Genomic DNA, 27,427 nt, shown 5'->3' on the forward strand with positions numbered 1-27,427 from the left:
TCCCAGAACCCTACGTTGATTTAATCGTAAATCTCAAGGTTGAGAAAAGGTTGGAGAAACCCAAATTAAGTGGCTTATGTTCTATGGCGTTGCTCTTCAGCACCACAGGCAGTAGATGGCACTCTTGGGCAGTTGCCAACCTTCTCTTGGTCTAAAAAGCAGGGGTGTTGGCAACTTTTAAGACCTGTGAACATCCAACTCCCAGCATTGTTGGCTGGGGAATTCTGGGAGTTGCAGTCCACAAGTCTCGAAGTTGCCAACGTACGGTGAGCTTGGCCAACCTTGGTTTCAAAAGTCCCATGACGGGACCCCTCGCCACAAACCGCTTGTCATTCGCTCAGCAATTTTTTGGCTTTTTGTTCTTTTGCTGAGGTGCTAAGGAATAGCCACTGCTGCCTGTGTCCACTCGGCTTTTTCTCTGACCTTGTCCATCCAATCTTAAGCCATACAGTGACGATCCGTTCAGAACCATGATTGAAATAAGCAATGAACTTATTTCTTCAGTAAATCTGCATAGCTTTACTATCAGGTCAACGCAATGTAATCGTTCAGGTGTTTCAGCAATAACCAGTGTCTTAGCCATATTTCCAATTACAGGGAGAGATGGAGATGAAAGGAAACTCATTTTTCACCCTCTGGTTCTATAGGGCAGGTTTCACTGTAGCTGTTTTTAGACAGCTACAACACTTATCTTCTAGGTCAGGGGTCTCCAACCTTGGTCCCTTTAAGACTTGTGGACTTCAACTCCCAGAGTTCCTCAGCCAACTTTGCTGGCTGAGGGACTCTGGGAGTTGAACTCCACAAGTCTTAAAGGGACCAAGGTTGGAGACCCCTGCTCTAGGTTTCTACTCTTAGGACAGTCTGGTGCAGGAGTCTCCAACCTTGGCAACTTTAAGACTTGTAGACTTCAACTCCCAGAATTCCTCAGCCAGCTTTTGCTAGTTGAAGTCCACAAGTCTTAAAGTTGCCATGGTTGGAGACCCCTAGTCTGGAGAACCAGAGGTTCTCCAGATGTTCCTGGACTCCAACTTTCAGTGGTCCCAACTAGCAAAGACAGTGATCAAGGATGATGGCATTTTAATCCAACCATCCCCGGAAGGCCAACCCTACTCCAATATTCTTTTACTGGTGTTGAAATCATAGCTTCCCCTCCAAAAATTATGGATAGGGTCCTATGACGGATTCCTCAACGTGCCTGCCAGGGTTCAAGATTAAGAGGATTCTTGTGCAGAGGGAGAAAAAGTTAGAGGGTGAATCACTGGGATACGGATACCAGGTAAGGCAGCCGTTTCCTCCAGGTTTGCTAGGGCTGTAATTGCTGGCTAGGAATTTTGGACACTGCAGTCCCAGCACATCTGGTAAGGAACATCTGGAACGGCTTCCAGTTGACAAGCAAAAATCATTAATTTTCAAGGGATGGTGCACAAGCCCCCATCTGGTAAGGCGCATCATCTTATTGTCAGAAGGCACCATGTGGCTATGGAACAGACACTTCACAGTTCCACAGTAATCAGCTCAGACACCTTCTCCTTCTGCAAACAGGCTCCAAAGCCATCTTGGCACACACCTTTCCCTTAACGGTTGTCCTGGACAACGCTGTCTGCTTCCCTTATGCACCAGCGAATTAGGGCTGTGTCCTGACCTATCCTGTTTTTTTGAAGTGCATTCCCCCCCCTCCCAGCGTATCGTTTCAGAGCCAAGCTGACCCTCTTGAGAAAAAAGGCTGACATTGATTGATCAACCTATAATGAATCCTGCCTACATGCGTTCTCCCATCATAGTTGTAACTCATTGATTTCAAACATGATATCCAGGTAGTACCAAGTCACGAATTCAGAGCATGTGGGCTAATGAGGAAGGAGAAGAAAAACTGTGCCCACTGTCCACATTATGGCCATATCGCAGAACGTTGTAGGGAAGGAACGAAGTCCAGACCTTGCAGGACTTAAACGTGCTTATCAAACCCAGATTGTTTGGCCAACGGCATCAGGACTGTTGGCGTTCCACAGCAACTGGAACCCATGTCTGATGCCATAAGACTGCAACTCTCAGCATTCCCAGCCAGAATAGTCCTTGCAAGCTGATGAATTCTGAGAGATGCAGTCACGATATATCTGACTGCGGGATGGTTAGGTAACTTGATTGTGCAAATTTCTTTATCCTATGGCCCTGAGGCCCTCCTGTCTTTTAACCTTGTAGGCTGCAGCAGGGTTAGGGAGAAGGTGCATTCAAACATTTGGGGCTACAACTCCCCAAAGTCCATTGTTGTGGGCTGGAATCAATGGGGCCGAAGTACAAAGCCCTTTCAAAGCATCACAAGGGTTCTTTTAAGGGCCAAAGGTTCTCCAGTTCAGGGGTCTCCAACCTTGGTCCCTTTAAGACTTGTGGACTTCAACTCCCAGAGTTCTGGGAGTTGAAGTCCACAAGTCTTAAAGGGACCAAGGTTGGAGACCCCTGCTCCAGTTAACACAGAAGTAACTTAATTAAGACAGATTGGACTATTAAAGAAACAAAACCTCTCCTCTGGCCGTCGACACCCTCACTCCTCATCATCTCCATCTTTAAAAAAAACAAACCTCCAAAAACTGGCCTGGCATCTATTTGGGATGAGTCAGAATTTAAAACACAAAACCCCAATGATAAAAAAAAAAAAGCAACGCCTCTCCCCCCAAAAGGGAATAAAATTAAAATGAAAAAAAAAAGAGTCTAAGCCCAGTTCTACAAGGTGGGACCCTCGGTTCCTGGCCCTGGGTAGGGAAGAGATTTCTGCAGTGTGTCCCAGTTTCCCACCACACTTGCGAGAGAGTTCCCCATGGGCGGGGGGGAAGGTCTCCATGGTCACCATCCATCAGTTACAGTTGGTTGTCTCCTGGCTGATACTGAGGCTCTGTAGCAGTGAAGTAGTCTTCTAGAAATGATTGGAGGTATTCAAAAGTGGGACGCTCCTCAGGCTCCTTCCTCCAGCACTGCACCATCAGATCGTGCAATGATGGGGGGCAATTCCCAGGACAGGGCATGCGGTAACCCCGTTCCACTTGTTCCAACACCTCCCGGTTGTTCATGCCTGCAGGAGAAGAACATGTCAAGATGAAGACTTAACGGCCCATGGGATGGCCCTGTTGTGAGTCCCTAGGAATCAAGGGAGAGAGCTAGTTTGGGATAGTGGTTCAAGCATCAGCCTAGAAGCCAGGAGACCGTGAGCTCTAATTCCATCTTAGGCAGGGGTGTCAAACTCAATTTTATTGAGGGCCACATAAGGGCTGTGGTTGACCTCGGGGAGGGGGGCAACTGGGTGGGTGTGGCCAACTGGGTGGGCGTGGCCAGCTTGACACCACTCACCGGGTGTAGTTGACTGGATGGGCATGGCCAGCTTTACACCACTCCCCAAACAGCTGGCATGTTTCCTCTTCACACTGAGTAGACCAGGTTGAAGCCATGCTGGCCTGATGTTTCCTCTATGCATTGGGTAGATCGGGCTAAAACAACACAGGTAGGCTGAGCCAAAATGATGCAGGTAGACTGGGCCAAGGTGATATGGATAGACAGGCCAAAGCAATGCAGGCTGGCCCTTTAAATTTTCCAGGACAGCCCTGCAGGCCTAATCCAACCACATTGCCAGATCTAGCCTGCAGGTCTTGTGTTTGACACTCCTGATCTTAGGCATGAACTCAGCTTTGGGCTAATTGTTCCCTCTCAGCCCTAGGAGGTAGTCAAGGGTAAATCACTTTTGAAATTGTTGCCAAGACTGACTCAAAGGCACACAAACACATAGACTGGCATACAAAATCAAAATCAAGGAAAGTACCAGCGTGCACAAATTCATAGGGGCCGCAAACAGATGAAATACCATGGGGACATGATCCACTGCAAAATTTGGTAAGTCAAGCCACATCAAGCAGGGCTGGCGCAACATATTGATTCAAGCGTGCAAAAATATATGGCCCCCAGACCCCAACAGAATAGGGAGCTAAAATTTGGCCTTTGGGGGGAATTTTTCCATGGTTTGTGAAGTTCTGAGGGGCAAAAAATATGTGCTTTCAATCTTTTCTCTAACCTCCCAAACACTTCTCCACACAAATCAGATTAACTCTGAATCTGGGCCCCAATGACTTTGGGAATCAATCAGCCACATGAATTCTGGGATGGCCTTCAAGGCTGTAGAAATTGCTCAGTCATAAGCTGAACCAGGAGCTGATTCACCAGCGTTTATCAAATAAAGCATAGCAGATTAGGCTCAGATAGTACCTCGTACAAGAAACTAAAAGCTGCTAAAATTGCAGCAATTGCAATGACTGGATGTTTAACTCAACCCAACCTCAACCCAACCCAACGATGTTTAGTGTTTAATGGATTATGCAAACCAGAGGGCAATTCAATTTGCAAAGAAGATTTCTGGCATCAATGAATATCGCAACAATTCATCTGTAGGCTAAAGGGAGCCTCTGCCGCTTCACCTGGGTATGGTACTCGGCCCTTGGTCACAAGCTCTGTCAGGAGGATGCCAAAGGACCACACGTCTGACTTGATGGTGAACTTGCCATAGAGAGCGGCTTCTGGAGCTGTCCACTTGATGGGAAATTTGGCACCTGTTGGCAAGGAGATGGAATTACTGTAAGAGGTTAAGATCGTGCAGATTTTTTATTTATTTATTTATTTGTCATAACAATATATATAAGCATCACACAAAAGATTATATAGTATATAAACATATATATGAGGAAATATAAGGAGATATATGCATATATATATATACACTGAGAGCATATGCACCAAGACAAATTCCTTGTGTGTCCAATCACACTTGGCCAATAAAATTCTATTCTATTCTATTCTATTCTATTCTATTCTATTCTATTCTATTCTATTCTATTCTATATATATATATATATATGAAAAAGAAGAAAAAAGAAAAATAGGACAGGAACGGTAGGCACGTTTGTGCTCTTATGCACGCCCCTTATGGTCCTCTTAGGAATAATGGGGTGAGGTCAATAGTAGAAAGTTTTTGGATAAAGCTTTTGGGATTATGGGAAGAGACCACAGAGTCAGGTAAAGTGTTCCAAGCACTGATGACTCTGTTACAGAAGTCATATTTTCTGCAATCTAGATTAAAGCGGTTAACATTTAAATTTAAATCTATTGGTTGCTCTTGTATTATTGCAATTGAAGCTGAAGTAGTCTTTAACAGGAAGGATATTACAGTAGATGATTCTATGAGTTAAACTTAGGTCTTGTCAAAGGCGACGGAGTTCTAAGTTTTCTAAGTCTAGGATTTCAAGTTTGGTGGGATAAGGTATTTTGTTGTTTTCAGAGGAGTGAAGACTCTTCTTGTAAAATATTTCTGGACATGTTCAATTGTATGGAGATGCCACCTGGCTGAGAAAGGTCCCTACGTTCTCCACTCTGGGGGAAACATCACCAGCCAATTGAAAATGGACTTCTTAGCACAGATCATACCAGCCTCCCCTCCCCACCCTCAAGAAACAGAGTCAGCCAAGAGAAAGTGTTCTTAATTTATGTTGTCAGAAGCCTCAAGCACCAATCTGGGCAATCAAGGAACAAGTCCTTCTGACCAGGAAGGCTTAGAAGGGAAAAGGCAAACACGCCAACCATTGTTTTTGCTTCCAAATGTGAACTTCATGTACAAGCAATTCAGAAAATAACTTCTTGCCAAGTTGACAGCCCTCGTGAGAGAAAAATCACTGAAGAAATTTATCTGTAATTGGAAGCTCCTTGTGGACTTTTTTTCTTTTTCAGGAGATAGAGAAAAATCAAATTTTGCCACTTGGATTTGATGATTGTTAAAATTTTAAAAAAGAAAAAAATTGTGTATTTAGTTTAAAGTGTCCATTCCCCCACCCCCCAAAAAAAGTAAAGGGGAAATTAATAAATGAAGAGTCAAAAGTAAGTGTAATCTATGTCCTTGGAAAAAGTCAGAAGTTATTCTTTTTATATGTTTGTTTTTTTCTTGTCCTTTTTAAATCCTTTTTCATGCTTCTATCCCTAGTCTCTTTTTACTCTAGCATTTCTTTGGATTGTTAGTTTGTGTTGTTTTTTATGGGGATGGGGATTTTGCAGTATTTTTCCCTTGGAGTGGGGGGGGAATGGAGATTTTGCAATTTCCTTCCCTCAGGAGTGGGGAGGGAATGGAGATTTTGCAATTTCCTTCCCCCAGGAGTGGAGCGGGAATGGACATTTTGCAATATCCTTCCCCTGGAGTGGGGTGGGAATGGGGATTTTGCAGTATCCTTCCCTGGAGTGGGGCGGGAATCGGGAATTTGCAGTATCCTTCCCCTGGAGTGGGGTGGGAATGGGGATTTTGCAGTATCCTTCCCTTGGAGTGGGGTGGGAATGGAGATTTTGCAATATCCTTCCCCCAGGAGTGGAGCGGGAATGGGGATTTTGCAGTATCCTTCCCCCAGGAGTGGGGCGGGAATGGCGATTTTGCAATATCCTTCCTCCAGGAGTAGGATGGGAATGTGGATTTTGCAATATCCTTCCCCCAGGAGTGGAGTGGGAATGGAGATTTTGCAATATCCTCCCCCTGCCACGCCCACCAAGCCCACAGAACCGATAGTAAAAAAAATTTGAATTCCACCACTAGATTTAGGTAAGTTTTAGAAAGGGCTTTTGAAGGTCATTTGGTTGCCAGGGGGAGGATGGTACAGGGACCGTTGCTCAGTGAAACTGTTTGCTTTTGCAAGAGAAGGACAGGCACAGCTGGTAGGTGGAGTCAAGAGAGTGATCAGCCTAGAGTTGTTATATTCTCAGAGTCTAAGGCCAACCCCTCTTGAATTCCATTGACTTTTTATCTAGTGCAAATTTCATGCTGGCCCTTGCTTGACTAGCTCCTTGTGTATAGGCGTGAGCCATAAATAAGATTAACTGGAGCTTAATGCCTAGTCCTGATTCTTCCTGCCTGGCAGCCTTGCACAAAGAAATCCTCAGCTTCGCTGTGGCACCTCGGTGCTGAAACGGCACCGAGAAAAGCTCCCTCCTCCCGAGAGCGGAGACAGCATCTGCCAATCAATGGTTAATTGCACAAATAGCTTCGCCCGCTTAAAGGTGACTCTTTCTCCTGCTCCAGGGTGCCCCTGAGAGTTTTACCTTGGCGAGCTGTGTATTCATTGTCTTCAATGAGGCGGGCCAAGCCGAAGTCAGCAATTTTGCACACAAGGTTGTCGCCCACAAGGATGTTGGCAGCACGCAGATCCCGGTGGATGTAATTCATTCGCTCAATGTAAGCCATTCCAGCTGCAATCTAGATTGTGTGCAGAAGCAGAAAGGCAGGGATGAGATCACACGGGAGACTTAATCATTGCCGCTCCTCCTGTTCTCAACAGATCCTGGGCAGCCTCCCCTCCCCTCCCCCTCCCCCTCCCCCGCTCTCCAATGGAGTCAGAAAATGCTGCTCCCAATTTTCAGACAGACTGACCCCTGAGACTGTTTCCTGCCCATCAGGTTACCTGTGCTGCCATGTCCACTAGCTGGGGCAACTTCAAGAAACGGCCATCCCCGTCTTTCAAAAAATCTAGCAAACTACCTGTAGAAGAGAAGAGGTGGGAGATCAGCAGAGCCACTTCTCAGTGGGACCCTTGTACTAGCATGTTTCCCCGAAAAATAAGCCCTATCCTGCAAATAAACCCTATCATGGTTTTTGCGCATGTGCCCAATATAAGCCCTACCCCAAAAGTAAGCCCTACTTAAGCATCTGTGCAGCTGGCCACCCACCCATTCTATTTGGTTGCTTGTGTTGCCGTGGCGGCGAGGCGAAGCGAGGGGGTAGAGCTGCCCCACACTGGCTTACCTCAAGGCCCCTGCAGCCAGGCTATCCATGCCCCAACACCTGCCTGGTTTCTCATGGCCACAATGGACTAGGAGGCCGAGCCAGTGCTACAGCCACGAGGCAGGTGTTGGGACGTGGATGCCCTGGCTGAGGGGGCCCTGAGGTAAGCCAGTGTGGGGCACGTGGGCCAGTTCCCCTCCCAAACCTCACCTTGGGGCCACAGCATTCACACATCACTAGGCCTCCTGCTCCGTTTTGGCCGCATAAGCAAGCAGAAGCAGCGGGCTGGTGGTCACGCGAGGTCCTGCTGGAAGGGGTTGTTAGAGCCGTTGCTGTGAGACAAGGCAAATGTCAAGGCATCCGTGGCTTGGCTGTGGGGGCCCTAAGGTAAGCTGGGGCAGGGTGCGTGGGGCAGTTCCATCATCCCTGCCTCATGGCAGTGGCACTAGCACATTGTGCAGCCCCCTGCCTCACTGTGAGCAAGCAGAAGAAGTGGGCCTCCCATGTACTCTTAAAAGTACATGGGAAAAAAATAAGGCATCCCCTGAAAATAAGCCCTAGTGCTTATTTTGGAGCCCAAAAGAAAATAAAACCAGGTCTTATTTTCAGGAAAACACAGGTATAATTCATTTGCAGCAGTGGTCTACTGGCTGCTTAGTCTCGTTCCCATCTATTCTTCTTACAACAAATTATTTGTGAAGGACACAGGATCTGTGCACCTGAGACAAAACAACGGAAATCCATTCCCCAGTTCTCCAAACCTTCTACTCGAAATGCATCAGGATTACAGTTCCCATCAGGCCGAGCTTCAGAAGTCTAATAACATTGGACGGTACCAGGTGAAGGAACGTGAGCTGGTATACAGGTGAGTACGTTCTGAGATTGGTGGGCCCATTTGAAATCCTGAGAACCTGCCAAAACGGCTGGTGCGATGAACATGGGAGGTTACAAAACCTGACGTTCAACTAGCTGGATCGGCTCTTCAGCACCTTGAATTGGCCCCTCCTGCCTGGCATGGAGATCTTATCACTAGGCTACTTTGGGGCGGCTGAAGGAAGGATGGGGCTTCATGGCCAAGCATAAGCATGAAACTGGAGCACAAACTGTGTTTACGATCCTAGAATTTTCATAGGACGGACGTTGAAATAATGATGCTGCGCCTTCCTTTGTATTTTAAGGAACCTGATAGGAGATGAAAGGGATATGTTGTGTCCTCCCTCGCCTCCGTCCGAGTGATGGCTTAATTAGCCACACTATCAGCTCTGGCAGCAGAATAGCCAGCATCTGCCAAGAGCCTCCATTATCTTCCACGACGCTGGTGAGTCACTCAGAAACAAACTTCAGCTCTTAATCAGTGGATTTGCCTGTTACAGAGACACAGCAGCTCTCGCTGTCTTTTATATCCTGTGGGGTGTGGCTCCATGACTCAGCACTTCCTGGGCCTGCCCCACCCTTGCTTCTGTTGTTCCCTCCTCCACCTGGCCTGCTTCTGGCTCCTGGAGCTGAGACAGGGAAGCCGGTGCTCCCGAGGTAAGTCCTGACAGCCCTTCCCCCTCACTTTCCAAGTCATTTTCTGGCAAAAGGCCTGGCTCGGGGGACGCAGACACAACAGGATATCTATAAGAGACCTGAGGCTCACAGGTACCATGTGGCCCATGCCAGGGGTCTCCAACCTTGGCAACTAAGCCTGGCGAACTTCAACTCCCAGAGTCCCCCAGCCAGCTGGCTGGGGGACTCTGGGAGTTGAAGTCCGCCAGGCTTAAAGTTGCCAAGGTTGGAGACCCCTGGCCTATCCATATCACTTGCCCTTTCTTGAGAAAGGAACCTTGGATAGGGTGATTTCAAGAGGAGAAAGTGGTCCATGGTGCTCTCCGTGGTGCTGCTGTCTCCATCACCCATTAATAACACAATATTCCTAACATGTGGTCTTCCATCCAGGTCAGTGGGTGGGTTCTAGGTCTGTTTAATGTCAGTGGACCTACACATGGCCTTCATTCTGAGTCAATTGTCTGAACCCTGGGCATCTTTTTTGATCCTAAGCCTATGAGCTCAGGTGTCATTTTGATAGCACTGGTTGCAGGGGTGAAATCCAGCAGGTTCTGACAGGTTCTGGAGAACCGGTAGCAGAAATTTTAAGTAGTTTGGAGAACCGGCAAATACCACCTCTGGCTTTTCCCAGAGTGGGGTGGGAATGGAGATTTTGCAATATCCTTCCCCCAGGAGTGGGGAGGGAATGGGGATTTTGCAGTTGCCTTCCCCGCCACGTCCACCAAACCACACCCACCAAGCTGCACCACGCCCATCAAGCCACGCCCACAGAACCAGCAGTAAAAAAAATGTGGATTTCATCACTGCCTGGATGGATATTCAATTTGGAGGCAATTTTCTTAAATCAAGTCTCCCTAAATTGACTCTCATTTAGACAACTCTTGTTTCTGAATGTGCACATCTAAGAAGAAGGTGCTTGATTCGGACAATTTGGTGTGAACAAATTCAAGCTACTGGATCAAAATTGCCGAAGGGACTCAAATTCAGGGGTGAAATCCAGCAGGTTCTGACAGGTTCTGGAGAACTAGTAGCAGAAATTTTGAGTATTTCAGAGAATCGGCAAATACCACCTCTGGCTAGCCCCAGAGTGGGCTGGGTATGGAGATTTTGTAATATCTTCCCCCAGGAGTGGGGAGGGAATGGGGATTTTGCAGTATCCTTCCCTGCCATGCTTACCAAGCCACGGCCACCAAGCCACACCACGCCCACCAAGCCACGCCCACAGAACCGGTAGTAAAAAAAATTGGATTTCACCATTGCTCAAGCCTACTTGATGGCTCAATTGAATCAACAGTTCCTACTTCACCCAACTCACAGAGGCCTGCTGGTTGGCCACTTTGCCACCCACCCATCTAGAGGGAGGGTCACTGTCTGCTGGAGGCAGCTTATCTAACCTTGACTCATGAACTCAGTAACAATGTAAATGGGCTCTTCTGATACCACAGCATACAGTTGCACCAGTTTGTCATGCCGTAAGCGCTTCATGATCTGGGCTTCCTCCAGGAAGGCTTCTGGAGACATGGTTCCAGGTTTCAGCGTCTTCACCGCAACTTTGGTGGTGCCGTTCCAAGTGCCTGGAACCAGCAAGAACCAGCATTAGGGTCGCCGGGGATAGAGACAGTAGGGCCCCAGAACCCAAGATCCCCCTCACCCCAATGTTATGGAAATGGACAGGGCTGAAAGAAATCCAGGGTCAAGCATCGGCCAACCCAGTGCTCTCCAGATGCATTGGGATGCCAATCCCTAGAATATCTAGCCAGCAGGTCTAAGCTGGGTCCATGATTCTTGGAATAGCCGCCAATCATCTCAGGAGCACAAAGTTAGGGACGGCTGACCCCGAACAACTGAAACGAGATGAACAACAACAAAAATGAGATGGGGAAGAAGAAATGATGGGATAGGAATGCCTCCACACTGAGGACTTCAATTCAAAAGAAGTCATTTCCCGTAGCTGACATTTCCTTGGCTATGTGTGGCATGGCGGCCTAGTGATGAAGACGCTCACCTCCCATTCAGAAGGTTGAGAGTTCAATCCTAAGTAGCGGCAGATATTTCTCTCCTGGGGTACAAAGAAAAAAATACTTGCCGCTAACTCTGCGTGGTGTTAGGAAGGGCATCGAGCCAGTAAACGCTCAGTTTTACCCAGCTGCCCTGGCTACAGCTAGACCTCGAGTTACAACCACAATTTTGAGCCCACAATTTGTGTTGCTAAGTGAAACATTTCTTAAGTGAGCTTGCTCCATTTTACCACTTTTCTTGCCACAATTGTTAAGTGAATCATTGCATTTAGTAACAGAGTTGTTAAGTGACAATGGCTTCTCTGTTGACTTTGCTTATCAGAAAGTTGCAAAAAGGGAACCACGTGACCCTGGGACACGGCAACCGTCATAAATGAGTCACTTGCCAAGCATTTGAATTTTGATCAGATGGCCATGGAGATGCTGCATAGATCGTGACTGTGAAAAACGGCCATAAGTCACTTTCTTCAGTGCTGTTGTAACTTTGAACGGTCATTAAATGAACTGTTGTAAGTTGAGGACTACCTGTATACCCTGAATTAAAGGATTACAGGGTCGTAAAAAGGGAGTTTATGTGCATCCTTCTTAAGGTTCATGTTTCCAAATTGGTCGTCTTCTAGCAGGAGCTACTCTATGGGTTGACTTCTTTTTAACAGATGCCAGCAATTGTGCAGGTAATCCTTGATTTAACCTTTCATTTAGCACTGTTCAAAGTTGCAACAGCACTGAAAAAAAGTGACTTAGGACCAGTTCTTGCACTTACGACTGTCACATCGTCATGGTAATGTGATCTAAATTAGGATGCTTGGCCACAAGCATATATTTATGTTAATAGCAATAGCACTTAGACTTATATACTGCCTCACAGTGTTTTATAGCCCTCTCTAAGCAGTTTACAGATCATCATATTACTCCCAGCAATTTAGGTCCTCATTTTACCGACCTCGGAAGGAAGGAAGGCTGAGTCAATCTTGAGCCTGATGAGATTCGAACTGCCAAATTGCAGGCAGCCAGCAGTCAGCCGAAGTAGCCTGCAGTACTGCATTCTGACCACTGCACCAAGATCATTAAAGCATCTTGGAGTGATGTAATCACCATTTGGGACTTTCCTAGCTGGCTTCTGACAAGCAAATTCAATGGGAAAAGTCAGATTTACTGAACAGCTGCTGTCATTTGCGTAACAATCATGGCAAAAAAGGGTTGTAACTCACTTAACTGCTGCCTTGCTTAGCAACAGAAATTCTGATCCCATTTCTGGTCGTAAGTTTAGGATTACCTGTATGTAGGACACCCCATGTTAACCAACTCTGGACTAATAACAAATTCTCTAACTGCATCTTGGCAGACCGGAAACCTTGCTACTTGGGAGGAAAATATAACAGTAGGGGAAAAAATACAAATGTATGTCATGGAAATTGGCTGGTATCTGGACTAGGAATTCTGCCCTGCAGTATTTTCTATAGGTCTTGCGCTTTCAGTCTATGGGAAAGGACTATATGTCAACCTTGATGGGAGAAATATATGCTAATTAAGTCAGATGATAGCCACATGCTCTGGAGAAAAGATGTGGCTGCGTTAAAGAGTTGCAGATCGGGTTTACACTAGTGCAAGCTCTAAAGCAGTGGTCCCCAATCCCTGGGCCATGGACTGGCACTGGGCCACGGCATGGCATAGACTGGGCTGCGCCAACAAGTGAAGCCCCATCCACGGGATGCAGTCAACATGTGAAACCATGTCCACTCTGGTACATGAAAAAGCCTCACTCTGCAGAACTGGTGGTCCCTGGTGCCCAAAAAGTTGGGGGCTGCTGCACTAAAGCACCTTCTTGGAACTGAATCCAATGTGCTACACAGCCCTAGTGCCGTTCCTCTGAATGAAACAGAGAGGTAAGATGTATATTCTGATCTTCAAACCTAGCCTGAATCTTAAAGGTGCTGTGATCCGCCAGCAGCCTGCGGAGCTGGCAACGGAGTGAGACATCGATGAGGCTGAGGAACAGCGTGGGCCAGTCCTGAAGGCTGGGGAAGGCCCAAATGAGGGCTCTGCGTTGGAGGCTGAGGTGTGGCCAGGGCCATCGGGGAGTGAGGTGCGGACTCCAGAGCCTCCAGAGGCTGACAGTAGTGAGTCAGAAGAACAGGAGGAGCCTGTTCCTAATGCACGCAGTAGGGCCAAGAGATGATTGCCCCCCCAATAAGGCTTAAAAGATCAACAATAGCGTTTGTGCTCTTTGCCGGAAAACAACGTTGATAGCTTCATCTTCTTGCATTTATTTTGTATCGGTGTCTTCCGAACGTTTGCCAAGAAAGGCCTTTGGCAGTTTGCCTAATTGGACCAAGGTTGGTGATAGGACTGAGGAATTTGTGTTGGGAGGAATTTGCTTTAATTTGGTTGAACTACACTGAGAATGTAGTAATTCTCAGCCGTTTAAATAAAGTTTGTTTGTTTTTACACCGACTGAGTTTCCTACTATCTACTTGGGCCTGGGTCACAACAAAAGGAGCCTTTCTCTTAGAGGGGGGGGGGCTGCCCACCTTGTCCATGTGTGCCCTCTAAAAACAACAACAACAACCCTGACCCCTTGTCTTACCCATCCACACATCTCCGAAACAGCCCATGCCAAGCTTCTTGTCAAAGTGGATGGACTCGCGCCCGATCTCCCATGCATCTTTAGACAGTCCCATAGTCTGGGGCCTCAGGGTGGGGCAGATTTTGGTTAGGAGGTAGCAGAGACCGTCATTGAATTCTGTAAGGGGTGGAATGAGGGAGGGCGGACAGATGGGATTGGAGTGAGATGGGAAAGCAGGACGATGAATGGAGCATGCATTCCAGGCGAGGAGGCTGGACTTTGGAGCGGAAGGTGAGAAGGAGCAGAGCCCAGGCAGCAATATTGCTTTAAACCACCAGGTGGTGCCCTTGGCTTACTTTGAAAGCACCAAGGACCCGCACTGCATTTCGGCACCTTCACTGCAAATGAGAATTTGGGGGCATGGTCAGACTTGCAGCTGAAGTTTCCACTACTGTATCCCAACCACCTTTGGATTCAACTACTGAAATCAAATGCAGGCTATTTTCCAAATCCTGTTCAGAATACAGGATCTAACATGGTAGCATCAAAACAATTGAGGCAAAATGTCCTCTTGGTCACAGACCAGTCTAACTTAAGATCACCAGACACTGTCTGGACCATTTCCACATGGTCTTCCAAGACTTTTCAAAAGACTCAGACCAAAATCCCTATCAAATTCTACATTCTCTTCTTACATCCAGATGCCACGGGTTAAGAAAGCCACAAGGAGCACATGGTTATAGGAATGCTCTCCCCTCTGGTAATTAGAGACATGTGCTCCCTCCCAGGCTGGAACTTAGAAAGAGACTCGGGATTCGTAAACGCTGTTCAGCTCTTTCCATTGTGGATTTAATCTAACTCTCTTTGAAAGGCTTCCAAATTGGCAGGCATCCCTACCTCTTGTGGCAGCGAGTTCCGTTGTTTAACTATACCTATTGTCTGCAGGACCTTCCTGTAATTCATCCTGCAGCTTCTCCCCAATCCATCTGCCCAGTGAAAAGAAATGCAGCCACCCTGGGACAAAGACTGAAAGAGATGGGACTTTCTCCATCCCTGCTAAGCCCCCTTCTCGAGTGCTGGGGATCTGCCCGGCTTCTTCTCTTCCTCCTCTCTTCCATCCAGCCTCCCTGATGGTTGGTCGTACCCATCCACACTTCCCCGAATTGCCCATTGCCCAGTTTCTTGATGAGCTGCAGCGATTCGCGAGGAATCTCCCAGACGTCTTTGGTTTTGACGGACAGGTCTGCCAATTTGGGCATCCCCTTAGGGCACGGCACGGCCAGGCGGCAGCACAATCCTGCAGCTCTCTCTTGCAAAAGAAGCCCCCAAAACCAAGAGGGGGAGAAGGGCAGAAGAGCAAGAGACGCATCATGGAAACAGAGAGGCAAAAGAGAGAGAAACAAAGGGTGGTAAGATGAGGGAGGACTGGAAAGGAACAAGAAGAAAACTCTGTTCCACTCAATCCACAGCCCAGGTAGAGTCATCAGTCCTTGCAGAAGGCAGCAGGGGACTGGAGCCTCATTACACACCTGTTGAAGGGTTGACAAAACAGCTGCAGTTATTAGGTTTCCCATTTCCACCACCCCTTCCCAGTTCTGTGAAAGTCAAAACACTAGCAATCAGCACTTATATACTTATAGCACCTATACACTTAAATACTTATATACCATTTCATAGTGCTTTTACAGCCCTCGCTGAGCAGTTTACAGCGTCAGCCTATTGCCCCCAACAATCTGGATCCTCATTTTACCCACCACAGAAGGATGGAAGGCTGAGTCAACCTTGAGCCATTGAGAATCGAACTGCTGGCAGTGGGCAGAGTTTGCCTGCAATACTGCATTCTAACCACTGTGCCGCCATGGCTCCTATACAATTGTGGGATAGGAAGGAATCTTAAAAGTTATCTAGTGTAACCAGTTGGACAGTGCAAGGTCCACCACCGCATCCCGGATATACAATCTCCAGAAAGATTATTTTGCTTTAAAAGTTTTGGGGTTTTTTTTGGAAAAGAATGATGGAGCCATAATTGAGAGCTGAGGAAAGTTGTGGTTTGCTAACCATTCTAATCAAAGCTGCTAGCATAGCCACTTTGTGTTAAACCTTCTTGTGGAGGCAGGATCAAAAAAATCTGTTGCTGTTTCATTGCACAACAGATACTCTGTCTGGGGAATGTCTCTAAATATCCTCACTTTGGCTAAACATAAAATGCTGACAATGGGGTTTTTAGTTGAACTTGCTACCTCGTCTGGCACCTTTTCATTCCAATTTCCGATAATTATTCCCTATCTTCTCTTCTCCTTTCGAAAGGAAAATAAGAGAGAAACCAGGAAACGGGGAGTTTTCAACACAGTGCCAAAATGGGGAGTTTGACCTTTGCGAGTCTCTGCATGCAAAACTCAGGAGCAGATCTCACAGCTGGTAATCTTGGATGCTTTGGAAGAGACATCCATCAAATACGATTTTGCCCCTTTTTGTTTCTATTTGAGAGACGTGATTCGTTGCAGGAAGTCCTCGACTCAGCATGGCAACTGGGACTGGAATTTCCATCTGTAAGTTGATGCCATCATTTTTTTTTAAAATCAAGTTTTATTGATTTTTTTCTTTCATACACAAACACATATTTTATGAACAGAGTATTGACCATATCATCTCTTATACAAATTATCATATCCGATTTCATTTTACATAGTTACCATTTTTGCCAAAATATTCTTTTTCCATATTTTTTTATCTGATCTTAATACTTCTACACTTATTACACAAATGCCATCACCATCCTCCCTCAAATCCTAGTTTCCTAACATTATTTCAATTAGTTATCTTATTGTATATATTCCCTTTTAACTTTCATATTAATTGGCTCTTCATCCTAATAAATTTGAACATTCTCAGGGTTGCCTTTCTACCATTTCATCTCCCTTGTTTTACAACAAGTCTTCTTCTCCTCTGCTCTCTTTCTCTTCCCTCCCTTCTTCTATCCCTTTCTACTTTCCTCCTTCCTCCTCTCCTCCTACTTCTCTACTTCTCCTTCCTTTCCGCCTCTTCTATTCCTTCCTTGTTTTCTAACCTTCCCTCCTACTCTAATTTCCCCTCCCTTTCTTCCTCTCCTTTTCCCTTTCTTCTATTCCTCTCTCTCCTCCCTCTCTTCTTCTTCTTCCCTCTACGAATGATGCCATCATAAAGTGTGGAAGCATTGCTTAGCAACAGCAATTCCTCTAATCCTGCTTGCTGTCATTAATTGAATTCCCTTGGTGTTGGGCAAGGCGATTTCCCGCTGGCTTCCTGCAATCAAAATCAGTGGGGAAACCAGCAGGAAGTTGAAGTCCCAGGCCAGCAGGCAGGTAAGTGGAGGATGGAGGAAGGGATGTATGAGAATGCAAGGGGGCTGGGGAGAGTGTGTGGAGTGGGGCGGGTGGTGGTGGTGCATGAGTGACTGGTGTATCATAAGCATAGAGGGCTGGAGGAGGTCGTGCAATGGGTTAAATTTATCCTGGCAGTTTGCCACCTTCACTGTCAGTTTTCCACTGATTTTCTGGGGAAGCCAGCAGGGAAAGCTGAAAAATGGCAAGCCTATGATTATGGGATGCTTGCTTGGCAACCACTCATAAGTGTGAATTGGTTGCCAAGCATCCAGATCATGGTCATGTGACCACGGGGACGCTGGGACAGCCAGAACTCTGGAGAACTGTCTGTAACCACCATTCATTCAGTGCTGTTATAACTTGGAACAGTCACAGATCAAATGGTTGTAAGTCAAGGACTACCTGTGTTTGTTTACTCGCCACAGAACCAGGGGTGAAAGCCAGCAGGTTCCGGGAGAACTGGTAGCAGAAATTTTGAATAGTTCGTAGAACCGACAAATACCACCTCTGGCTGGCTCCAGAATGGGGTGGGAATGTAGATTTTGTAATATCCTTCCCCCTGGAATGGGGTGGGAATGGAGATTTTGCAATATCCTTCCCCCTGGAGTGGGGTGGGAATGGAGATTTTGCAATATCCTTCCCCCTGGAGTGGGGTGGGAATGGAGATTTTGCAATATCCTTCCCCCTGGAGTGGGGTGGGAATGGAGATTTTGCAGTATCCTTCCCCTGTCATGCCCACCAAGCCACACCCACCAAGCCACACCACGCCCACCAAGCCACGCCCACAGAACCGGTAGTAAAAAAAATTAAATTTCATCACTGCACAGAACCCTGGCTAAATCCAGGTCAAGGCTACAACAGAAAAGATGGTTGGAACTTTACCCTTCCCTGAATCCATTTTTAAAAAAAACATTCACTCTACTGTCTATGGAGATTCTCTGTCATCCAGGTCATGGTTGTGCCAAAAGTGCTTTTTCAGGAGGCAACTGGACTTTCTGTTTTTTCTTTGAAGACGTTTTGTTTCTCATCCAGGAAGTTTCTTCAGCTCTGACTGGATGGTGGGGAACGGAAGGATTTACAGACAGCTGGTCATTTGTGTTCTTGCATCTTGCATTCTCTCGACTCGCTAACAGAATGCAAACGATCAGCTTCTCTGCAAGGAGTGTAAATCCTTCCATTTGCCATTATCCTGTCAGAGCTGAAGAAGCTTCTTGGCTGAGAAGCGAAACGACTTCAAAGAAAAAAACGGAAAGTCCAGTTACCTCCTGAAAAAGCACCTTTAGGAGTCACTCTGCTGGAACTGGGTACTGATGGCTGTACAAGGTTGGAATTTTTGGCTAGCGAAAGCAGCCTTCTTGGTTGCAGAACATTCTTAGGCATAAACCCTGAGCATAGGATGTTCTGCAACTTCAGTCTGCTAGATTTATCCCTAAATCACAATAGAGCAGCCCTAACGATCTTGAAGGCAAACCCCCAAAACGTTAAGCTTAAACTGTCTACTGTTGACCTCACCCCATTCCTAAGAGATCTGTAAGAGGTGTGCAGAAGTGCACCTGCGTGCCTACCGTCCCTGTCCTAATATTCCTTTTTACTTACTCTTTTCATGTATCCAAATTATATTTATACTTTTACCTGTTATATATGACTGACAATAAATAAATAAATAAAAATAAAACAAAGGGCTCCTGAAAACACAAGTCCTAGCATTTTTTTTTTTTAAATTAAATAACCCTCCACAACCAGCCTCAAAATATCCCAAAGGGGAGCCCCAAAATGCAGGAATTGGCACCTGATCTTCCATCATTCTCCTACCAGTCTCTTGCTGTAAAGAGATAGCCTTGGAAAAAAATATTCAGAAGTTGTTACAAGAAAAGGCTTAAAAAAATTCCTTGAGGTTAAGAAGATGCTTAGGCGGATTCTTCCCTGACTCATTAGAACTGTGTTTCTCAACCCTGATGGGCTTCAAGATGTCTGGACTTCAACTCCCAGAATTCTCCAGTCAGCAAGGTAGAGAAACACTGCATTAGAGTACAAGGAGGAAGAGAGGAAAAATTTAATCAGACTTGCAAGGAACTTGTTATTATTACCTATGTCAATAAAACTTAGTTCTAGTCCTTTTGTGGACTCTGTCTGGACAACCTTTTTTATTTTTTTTAATTTATTTATTTTATTTGCATTTATACCCCACCCTTCTCCGAAGACTCAGGGCGGCTTACACTGTGTTAAGCAATAGTCTTCATCCATTTGTATATTATATACAAAGTCAACTTTATTGCCCCCAACAATCTGGGTCCTCATTTTACCTACCTTATAAAGGATGGAAGGCTGAGTCAACCTTGGGCCTGGTGGGACTTGAACCTGCAGTAATTGCAGGCAGCTGTGTTAATAACAGACTGTCTTAGCAGTCTGAGCCACCAGAGGCCCACCAGAGAACCTTAAGAGGCTGACATGTTGATCTTTCCCACACCAATCTTAAACACCTTGTCTCTCTCTTGAATCCATCACTCTTTACCTCTGTAATGCTGCACCAGATGTTGCACAGTCTCAAACTGAGTCCGGGTAGTGATGTAATAGCCACCGCTGTCCAGCTTCCGGATTTTGTAATGCTTGACGTGGTCTCCTTTCGTCTCATCCCAATCCCGGATAGATAATGAGTAGGCACCTAGGAGGAGGAGATGGGAAGCAGAAATGGGTTGTGTGGGGGCAACCTGACTTTGGCGTCATTGCTGAGCTCCAATATCTCCGAAGCTTCAGCCAGAGAGGCCAACCACAAGGCATGCTGGGGATTGTAGTTTAACCTCACTGGGATGGTCAACACTTTCCTTGCCTCCCCAAATGAGGACCTCAGTTAATAGAATGTATTAAACAGATAGAAGACCACTAAGAAACATTGGTTAAAAAGAGGATATATTTATATGTTGTATGTTACGTGTTTGTCATATTGTGTCATAATAAAATATTAAAAATAAAAAAAATAGAATGTAGATGGTGATATCGCAAAGATGACAACTTTTTAGAGAATGTTGGAAGTCACTCATGTGCCCTTTGGTCTGATAAGCTTATAATTAACCCAAGAAAGTTGTTCCATTTGTCAACTCTGAAGTTGACCTGACTGAAGCCATTTTGAAGCTTCAGTGTTGCCACACTGGAGCTGAGGGATAGGGAGAGGGTGGGAACAGAGATAGCTGGGGTTGTGTATCCAAAACAAAACACTTTCTCCTGGGAACCAAGGACATTCTCACACCTGGTCAGAAAGAGAGGAGGAATGATGTTACCAGGCAACAGGATGGCACCTTCATTGGACCATGTGACTGATTGTTTGAGGAAGGGGGAAAACTTCTACTTTTAATTAGGTGAAAACCACGGGAACCTTCAGAATCGGTTTTCACCAGAACTGTGCCAATATGATATACCCAGTAAAACTATTTTTTAAGGAATTTACCTGCCTCGGAGTTTTGCTTGCTATGGGATTATTACTTGGAACCCTGACACCATTTTTGTTTAATCTGTAAAAGGGGTGGAATCTCCAGCTAGAGGGAGGGAAGTGTTAAGAGGGGGCCAAGCTTAGAGTCCTTGCGTTCCGGAAAGCGACACAGGTTTGACTTCCCACAGAATCTTTGAAGCCTTACTTAACCTTCCCAAGGGAATGCAGTCAGTCTGGTGAGCTTCTTGTAACACAGGTGACTGACCATAAAGTTTCTGCTTGAGACTATTAATAGGTGGTTTTGGTTTAGAATAAAGAATAACATGTCATGTTTTATAGAATAACAGAGTTGGAAGGTACCCTTGGAGGTCTTCTAGCCCAACCTCCTGCTTAGGCAGGAAACCCTCCACCACTTTAGACAAATGGTTATCTAACATCTTCTTAAAAACCTCCAGTGTTGGAGCATCCACAACTTCTGGAGGCAAGTTGTTCCACTGATTCATTGTTCTAACTGTCAGGAAATTTCTCCTTAGTTCTAAATTGCTTCTCTCCTTGATTAGTTTCCACCCATTGCTTTTTGTTCTACCCTCAGGTGCTTTGGAGAATAGCTTGACTCCCTCTGCTTTGTGGCAGCCCCTGAGATATTGGAACACTGCTATCATGTCACCCCCCAGTCCTTCTTTTCATCAGACTAGACATACCCAGTTCCTGCAACCGTTGTTCGTATGTTTTAGCCTCCAGTCCCCTAATCATCTTCATTGCTCTTCTCTGCACTCTTTCTACAGTCTCCACATCTTTTTTACATCGTGGCAACCAAAACTGAATGCGATATTCCAACTGTGGCCTTACCAAGCTTGCCTTTGGAAGTTGTGGGAAAGCTTCAACACTGGAAGCTTTCAAGAAGAGACTGGAGTGCCATTTGTCAGAAATGGTGTTGGCTCTCCTGCTTGGGTGGGGGGTTGGATTAGATGACCTACAAGGTCCCTTCCAACTGTGTTAATCTGTTAAAGATCGGTGTTTCTCAAGCTCAGCAGATTCAAGAGGGATGAACTTCAACTCCCAGAATTCCCCAGCCAGCACAGATACAGAGCTAAGTGTGAGAACACCATCCTCCACCTATATTACTGACATTCTCATCTTCTTTGAGGTTTCTAAAGCAACTTTTTTGTTATTGAATCTAATGAGACCAGGTAGAAGAAAATACAAGAGAATATTTCTTCTTCAGGCACTAGATGGGACTCCTGCAGATCTGTTGTGGTCCGCCAGCAGCCTGCGGAGCTAGCAATGGATTTGGACAGTGACGAGGCTGAGGAAGAATATGGGCCAGTCCTGGAGGCTGGGGAAGGCCCGGATGAGGACTCTGCGTCGGAGGCAGAGGTGGGGCCAGAGCCATCGGGGAGTGAGGTGTGGACAACGGAGCAGAGGAATGAGGCAGAGGAACAGGAGGAGCCTGTTCCTAATGTATGCATGAGAAGACCTGCCAGAAGGCAAGAGCAGCTAAAGCAAAGAGGACAACTCGGGAGTAGGGCCAAGAGATGATTGGCCCCTCCCATAAGGCTTAAAAGACCAGCAACGGCGTTTGGGCTCTTTGCCAGAAATAACGTTGATAGACTTGCTCCTTGTCTTGCTGCATTTATTTCTTGTCAGCGTCTTCTGCTTTTGAACTTTTGCCAAGAAAAGCCTTTGGCAGTTTGCCTAATTAGACCAAGGTTAGGTGATAAGACTGAAGAATTGTGTTATGAAGAATTTGTTTTGATTTAGTTTGGACGACGCTGAGAATGAGTTAATTCTCAGCTGTTCTAATAAACTCTGTTTTTGAACTGATTGCATTTATTACTACCTACTTGGGCCTGGGTCACAACAAGATTAGAAGGCAGCAGCCTAAGCTAAGAAGGCAAAATTGGGAAGCAATGCAGACGGTTCTGTCCCCCAATGGCTTGCCAAAGTTAAGGGAAACAGGGTGATACCCCAGTGGTACCTTTGGTGGTTTCGCTCTCCCGGATGAGAAAGGTCCCCCGGGGATTGCCATGACACAGCAGCTGCCTCTCAGCATCCTTCCGTCCAATCTTCCCGAAGTACCACCTGGGAAGAAAGAAGAGATGTTCTGGATCAGCATTTCTCAACATTAAAGGCACGTAACAGTAACAGGGTTGGAAGGGACTTTGAAGTTCATCTTGTCCAACCCCCCACCCAACTAGAAGACCTGTACTAGGGATTTGAACCTCTGAACTGCCGACCTTTCTGATCAACAAGTTCAGTGTCTTAGCCACTGAGCCACCTAGTCAGGCTTCAACTCCCAGAATCCCCCAGCCTGCATTCCATACAGCTGCCAGATTTCACTAAATTCAAATTAAACTCTTTATTGCCGGTGCACAACCTATGTACAATGAGATTGGTTGAGCTCCCTCAGTACACCTGCCCCACAAAACAATACAACTCACAGTGAAGACAAAAAATCCCTAACCCAAAAAATCTCGTTAACAAAACACCCAGTCCTATTGCACCAGTGTGAACATGTTGCAGTCCATCATACTACGTAGTTATGATGTTATTACTCATTCAGGAGTCTGACAGCCCACGGATAAAAACTGTTCTTCAACCTGTTTGTGCGGCTGACTATACTTCTATATCTCCTTCCCTCCAACCTGCTTCCTGCCTTCCTGTACTTACTCTTCTGCTTGGATCGAGTCCACAGGAGCCACATAATTGCTGGGGATGTAGCCGGTGGATCCCGTGGTCAAGGAGCGTGCCTCCCACCAGTCACCCTCTCTGTAGCAAAAACAAAAAAAAAGAAGGCAAAAACACAACATCAGTGACTCCCGGCTTGGAGTTTCACCACCCAAAGGGAACTGAATCCAGAGAGCAGCTCAGTCAAAAGGAACAAGAACAAATCGACTTTTTATTGCACGATTGTCAGTCAAGAGTGGACTATATTAGACTAATTGGCCAAAAACCCTTGGGGTCTCTGCCTTCTTTTCACACCTGCAGTGAATCAACAGTGAAATCTGTGCAAGCAAGAGGAGCAGAGTTTTCCCTGCAACTCACACGCTACTGCTGCCGTTGCACATGGACATACCCGTACACGCACGTGTATCAAGCTAAAATCAACCCACAGTTGTCCCAGGTGTGCAATTCCACAGACAGAAGTTAAAGAAAGCTGGGCCTCTTCATCTCCTCATTAAGACCGAGAGTTCCTCTTTCTTTATTTACATCCCGTTATAAAGAAACTGAAAGCAATGTAATTGCTTGGTAGTTCCCATCCAGAAAATCAATGCAGTTTAGCTTCAGTAAGGAAGAGGTAAAGGTAAAGGTTCCCCTCACACATATATGCTAGTTGTTCCTGACTCTAGGGGGTGGTGCTCATCTCCGTTTCAAAGCCGAAGAGCCAGCGCTGTCCGAAGACGTCTCCGTGGTCATGTGGCCGGCATGACTAAACACCAAAGGTGCACGGAACGCTGTTTCCTTCCCACCAAAGCTGGTCCCTATTTTTCTACTTGCATTTTTTACCTGCTTTTGAACTGCTAGGTTGGCAGAAGCTGGGACAAGTCACGGGAGCTCACCCCATTACACGGCAGCGCTAGGGATTTGAATCACCGAACTGCTGACCTTTCGATTGACAAGTTGTCTCAGTGAGCAGTGGCTCAGTGGCTAAGAAGCTGAGCTTGTCCATTGAAAGGTCGGCAGTTCAGTGGTTCGAATCCCTAGTGCCGCATAACAGGGTGAGTTCCCATTACTTGTCCCAGCTTCTGCCAACCTAGCAGTTCGAAAGCACGTAAAAAATGCAAGTAGAAAAATAGGGACAAGCTTTGGTGGGAAGGTAACAGCATTCCGTACGCCTTTGGCATTGAGTCATGCCGGCCACATTACCATGGAGACATCTTTGGACAGCGCTGGCTCTTCGGCTTTGAAACGGAGATGAGCACTGCCCCCTAGAGTCGGGAACGACTAGCACATATGTGCGAGGGGAACCTTTATCTTCACCTTAAGGAAGAGGTCCCGTGTTCCCATCATGTCAGAACCCAACGCTCACGTATTGTTGATGATATGGAATTTCTCTCCCTTGATGAATGTCAGGTCATCTTCTGTTCTGGCTTCGTAATCATACAAGGCAATGAAAAGGGTCACTCCTCCACCTACGAAGAGAGAAAGCTGGGTAGGACAAACTCAGCCTTGGACGCATTGCCACTGTGGGCATCTTGAGTCCTTAGAAAGACCCTCAATGCCCCCATTTTCTTGAATGGTTGGACAGAGATGGTGAAAAGTCACGGTGTCTTCCAATGGCTTGAAAATGTTCTCCTCTGCCTAGATGGCCTTCTGTGGTTTTTCCTCTCAAATTTGTCTGTAACAATGGCTATTTCTGCTGACTGATGGCTGCCTGCAGTTTGGCAGTTCAAATCTCAAGGTTCACTCAACCTTCCATCCTTCCGAGGTGGGTAAAATGAGGGGCCAGATTGTTGGGGGCAAGAGGCTGACTCTGTAAACCGCTTAGAGAGGGCTGTAAAGCACTGCGAAGCGGTATATAAGTCTAAGTGCTACTGCTATTTTATTTTCACACAGTGGCTAGGAGTGCTATTATTTTGGGGGTGTTTGGTTTTGCCTATAGGTCTCTCCATAGTCCTCCTGGCTACCTTCATTTTCCAGATTGAGTAAGACTTAGCAATAGCAATAGCACTTAGACTTAGACTATTTATTTTTACACTGACTGAGTTTCCTACTACCTACCTGGGCCTGGGTCACAATGAACAACACTGGAAAATTGGTGACTTGTGGCTGTTTTTCACTTATGACCACTGCACCGGATCAAAATTTGGGCGCTTGGCAACCAACATGTATTTAGAACAGTTGCAACATCAGTGGGGTTTCGTGATCATCATTTATAACCTTCACAGCTGGCTTCTGACAAGCAATGGGGGAAGCCAGATGCTCTTTGCGCAATGACTGCATGATTCATTTAACAGCTGCAGTGATTTGCTTAACAATTGTGGCAAAAATGGTCATAAAATGGGGAAAAAACTCACTTAAATAACTGCCTTGCTTACCAATGGAAATTTTGGCCTCAATGGTGGTCGTAAGTCAAGGACCATCTGTAAAAGATGGTGCAGGGTGAAGGTGTTGGACTGGGACCCTAGTGGTTAAAGTGTAGTATTGCAGGCAAATTCTGCCTACAATCTGGAGTTCAAGGTTGTCTCAAGGTTGACTCAACTTTCCATCCTTCTGAGGTCGGTAAAATAAGGACCGAGATTGTTGGGGGCGAAATGCTGAGATTATAAACAGCTTTAGAGAGTGCCTTGAAGCATTATAAAGTGGTTTAAGCACTATTGTTATCCAATTGTGATCCAATTTCTCTCCCTCTCTTAGATCCAGAAGCTTGTTGGACTCTGGACCTGTTCCTCTTTCTCAGCCTAGAGGGGGAGGACAAGACTGGTTCAGATAGTCCTCGGGTTATGACAATTGAGCCCAAAATTTATGTTGCTAAGTGAAGCATTTGTTAAGTGGGTTTGCCCCATTTTATGACTTTTCTTGCCACAGTTGATAAGCGAGTCATTGCATTTGTTATGCTAGGGAGAGCTGTAAAGCACTGCGAAGCGGTATATAAGTCTAAGTGCTACTGCTATTTATTTTCACACAGTGGCTAGGAGTGCTATTATTTTGGGGGTGTTTGGTTTTGCCTATAGGTCTCTCCATAGTCCTCCTGGCTACCTTCATTTTCCAGATTGAGTAAGACTTAGCAATAGCAATAGCACTTAGACTTAGACTATTTATTTTTACACTGACTGAGTTTCCTACTACCTACCTGGGCCTGGGTCACAATGAACAACACTGGAAAATTGGTGACTTGTGGCTGTTTTTCACTTATGACCACTGCACCGGATCAAAATTTGGGCGCTTGGCAACCAACATGTATTTAGAACAGTTGCAACATCAGTGGGGTTTCGTGATCATCATTTATAACCTTCACAGCTGGCTTCTGACAAGCAATGGGGGAAGCCAGATGCTCTTTGCGCAATGACTGCATGATTCATTTAACAGCTGCAGTGATTTGCTTAACAATTGTGGCAAAAATGGTCATAAAATGGGGAAAAAACTCACTTAAATAACTGCCTTGCTTACCAATGGAAATTTTGGCCTCAATGGTGGTCGTAAGTCAAGGACCATCTGTAAAAGATGGTGCAGGGGTGAAGGTGTTGGACTGGGACCCTAGTGGTTAAAGTGTAGTATTGCAGGCAAATTCTGCCTACATCTTCCTTGATCGGGATGGCTTGTGCACAGTCACTCACGCGCTCGTTACCTCTCGCTTGGATTATTGTAATGCTCTCTACATGGGGCTCCCCTTGAGGTGCACTCGGAGGCTTCAGTTAGTCCAGAATGCAGCTGCGCGGGTGATAGAGGGAGCTACCCGTAGCTCCCACGTAACACCGCTCCTGCGCAGACTGCACTGGCTACCTGTGGCCTTTCGAGTGCACTTTAAGGTTTTGGTTACGACCTTTAAAGCGCTCCATGGCTTAGGGCCTGGGTACTTACGGGACCGCCTGCTGTTACCTCATGCCTCCCACCGACCCGTACGCTCTCACAGAGAGGGACTTCTCAGGGTGCCGTCCGCCAAGCAATGCCGGCTGGCGGCCCCCAGGGGAAGGTCCTTCTCTGTGGGGGCTCCCACACTCTGGAACGAGCTTCCCCCGGGTTTACGCCAAATACCTGACCTTCGGACCTTCCGCCGCGAAC

The 27,427-nt window shown here is 46.3% G+C and overlaps 1 protein-coding gene across 4 annotated transcripts in view; it reads right to left on the bottom strand.

Moving 5' to 3' along the window:
- Positions 1-698: 698 nt before the first annotated feature.
- The window catches only part of FGR (FGR proto-oncogene, Src family tyrosine kinase), a 62,602-nt gene continuing 35,873 nt past the window's right edge, over positions 699-27,427 (bottom strand). For 2 of the 4 annotated variants that reach the window (XM_058195618.1, XM_058195619.1), the window contains exons 4-13: positions 24,735-24,837; positions 23,375-23,473; positions 22,683-22,786; positions 19,793-19,942; positions 15,063-15,227; positions 10,729-10,908; positions 7,467-7,543; positions 7,108-7,261; positions 4,455-4,586; positions 699-3,064 (exon numbers count right to left, since the gene is read on the bottom strand). In XM_058195618.1, coding sequence (XP_058051601.1) covers positions 2,853-3,064; positions 4,455-4,586; positions 7,108-7,261; positions 7,467-7,543; positions 10,729-10,908; positions 15,063-15,227; positions 19,793-19,942; positions 22,683-22,786; positions 23,375-23,473; positions 24,735-24,837 — 1,376 coding nt within the window. In that variant the 3' untranslated portion in view covers positions 699-2,852. Of the gene's footprint in view, positions 3,065-4,454; positions 4,587-7,107; positions 7,262-7,466; positions 7,544-10,728; positions 10,909-13,939; positions 14,096-15,062; positions 15,228-19,792; positions 19,943-22,682; positions 22,787-23,374; positions 23,474-24,734; positions 24,838-27,427 lie in introns of all 4 variants that reach the window. The other 2 variants (XM_058195620.1, XM_058195621.1) reach the window with 2 other exon arrangements.

This window comes from Ahaetulla prasina, chromosome 10 (genome assembly GCF_028640845.1).
Source record: "Ahaetulla prasina isolate Xishuangbanna chromosome 10, ASM2864084v1, whole genome shotgun sequence".
Classification (NCBI taxonomy): Eukaryota; Metazoa; Chordata; class Lepidosauria; order Squamata; family Colubridae; genus Ahaetulla; species Ahaetulla prasina.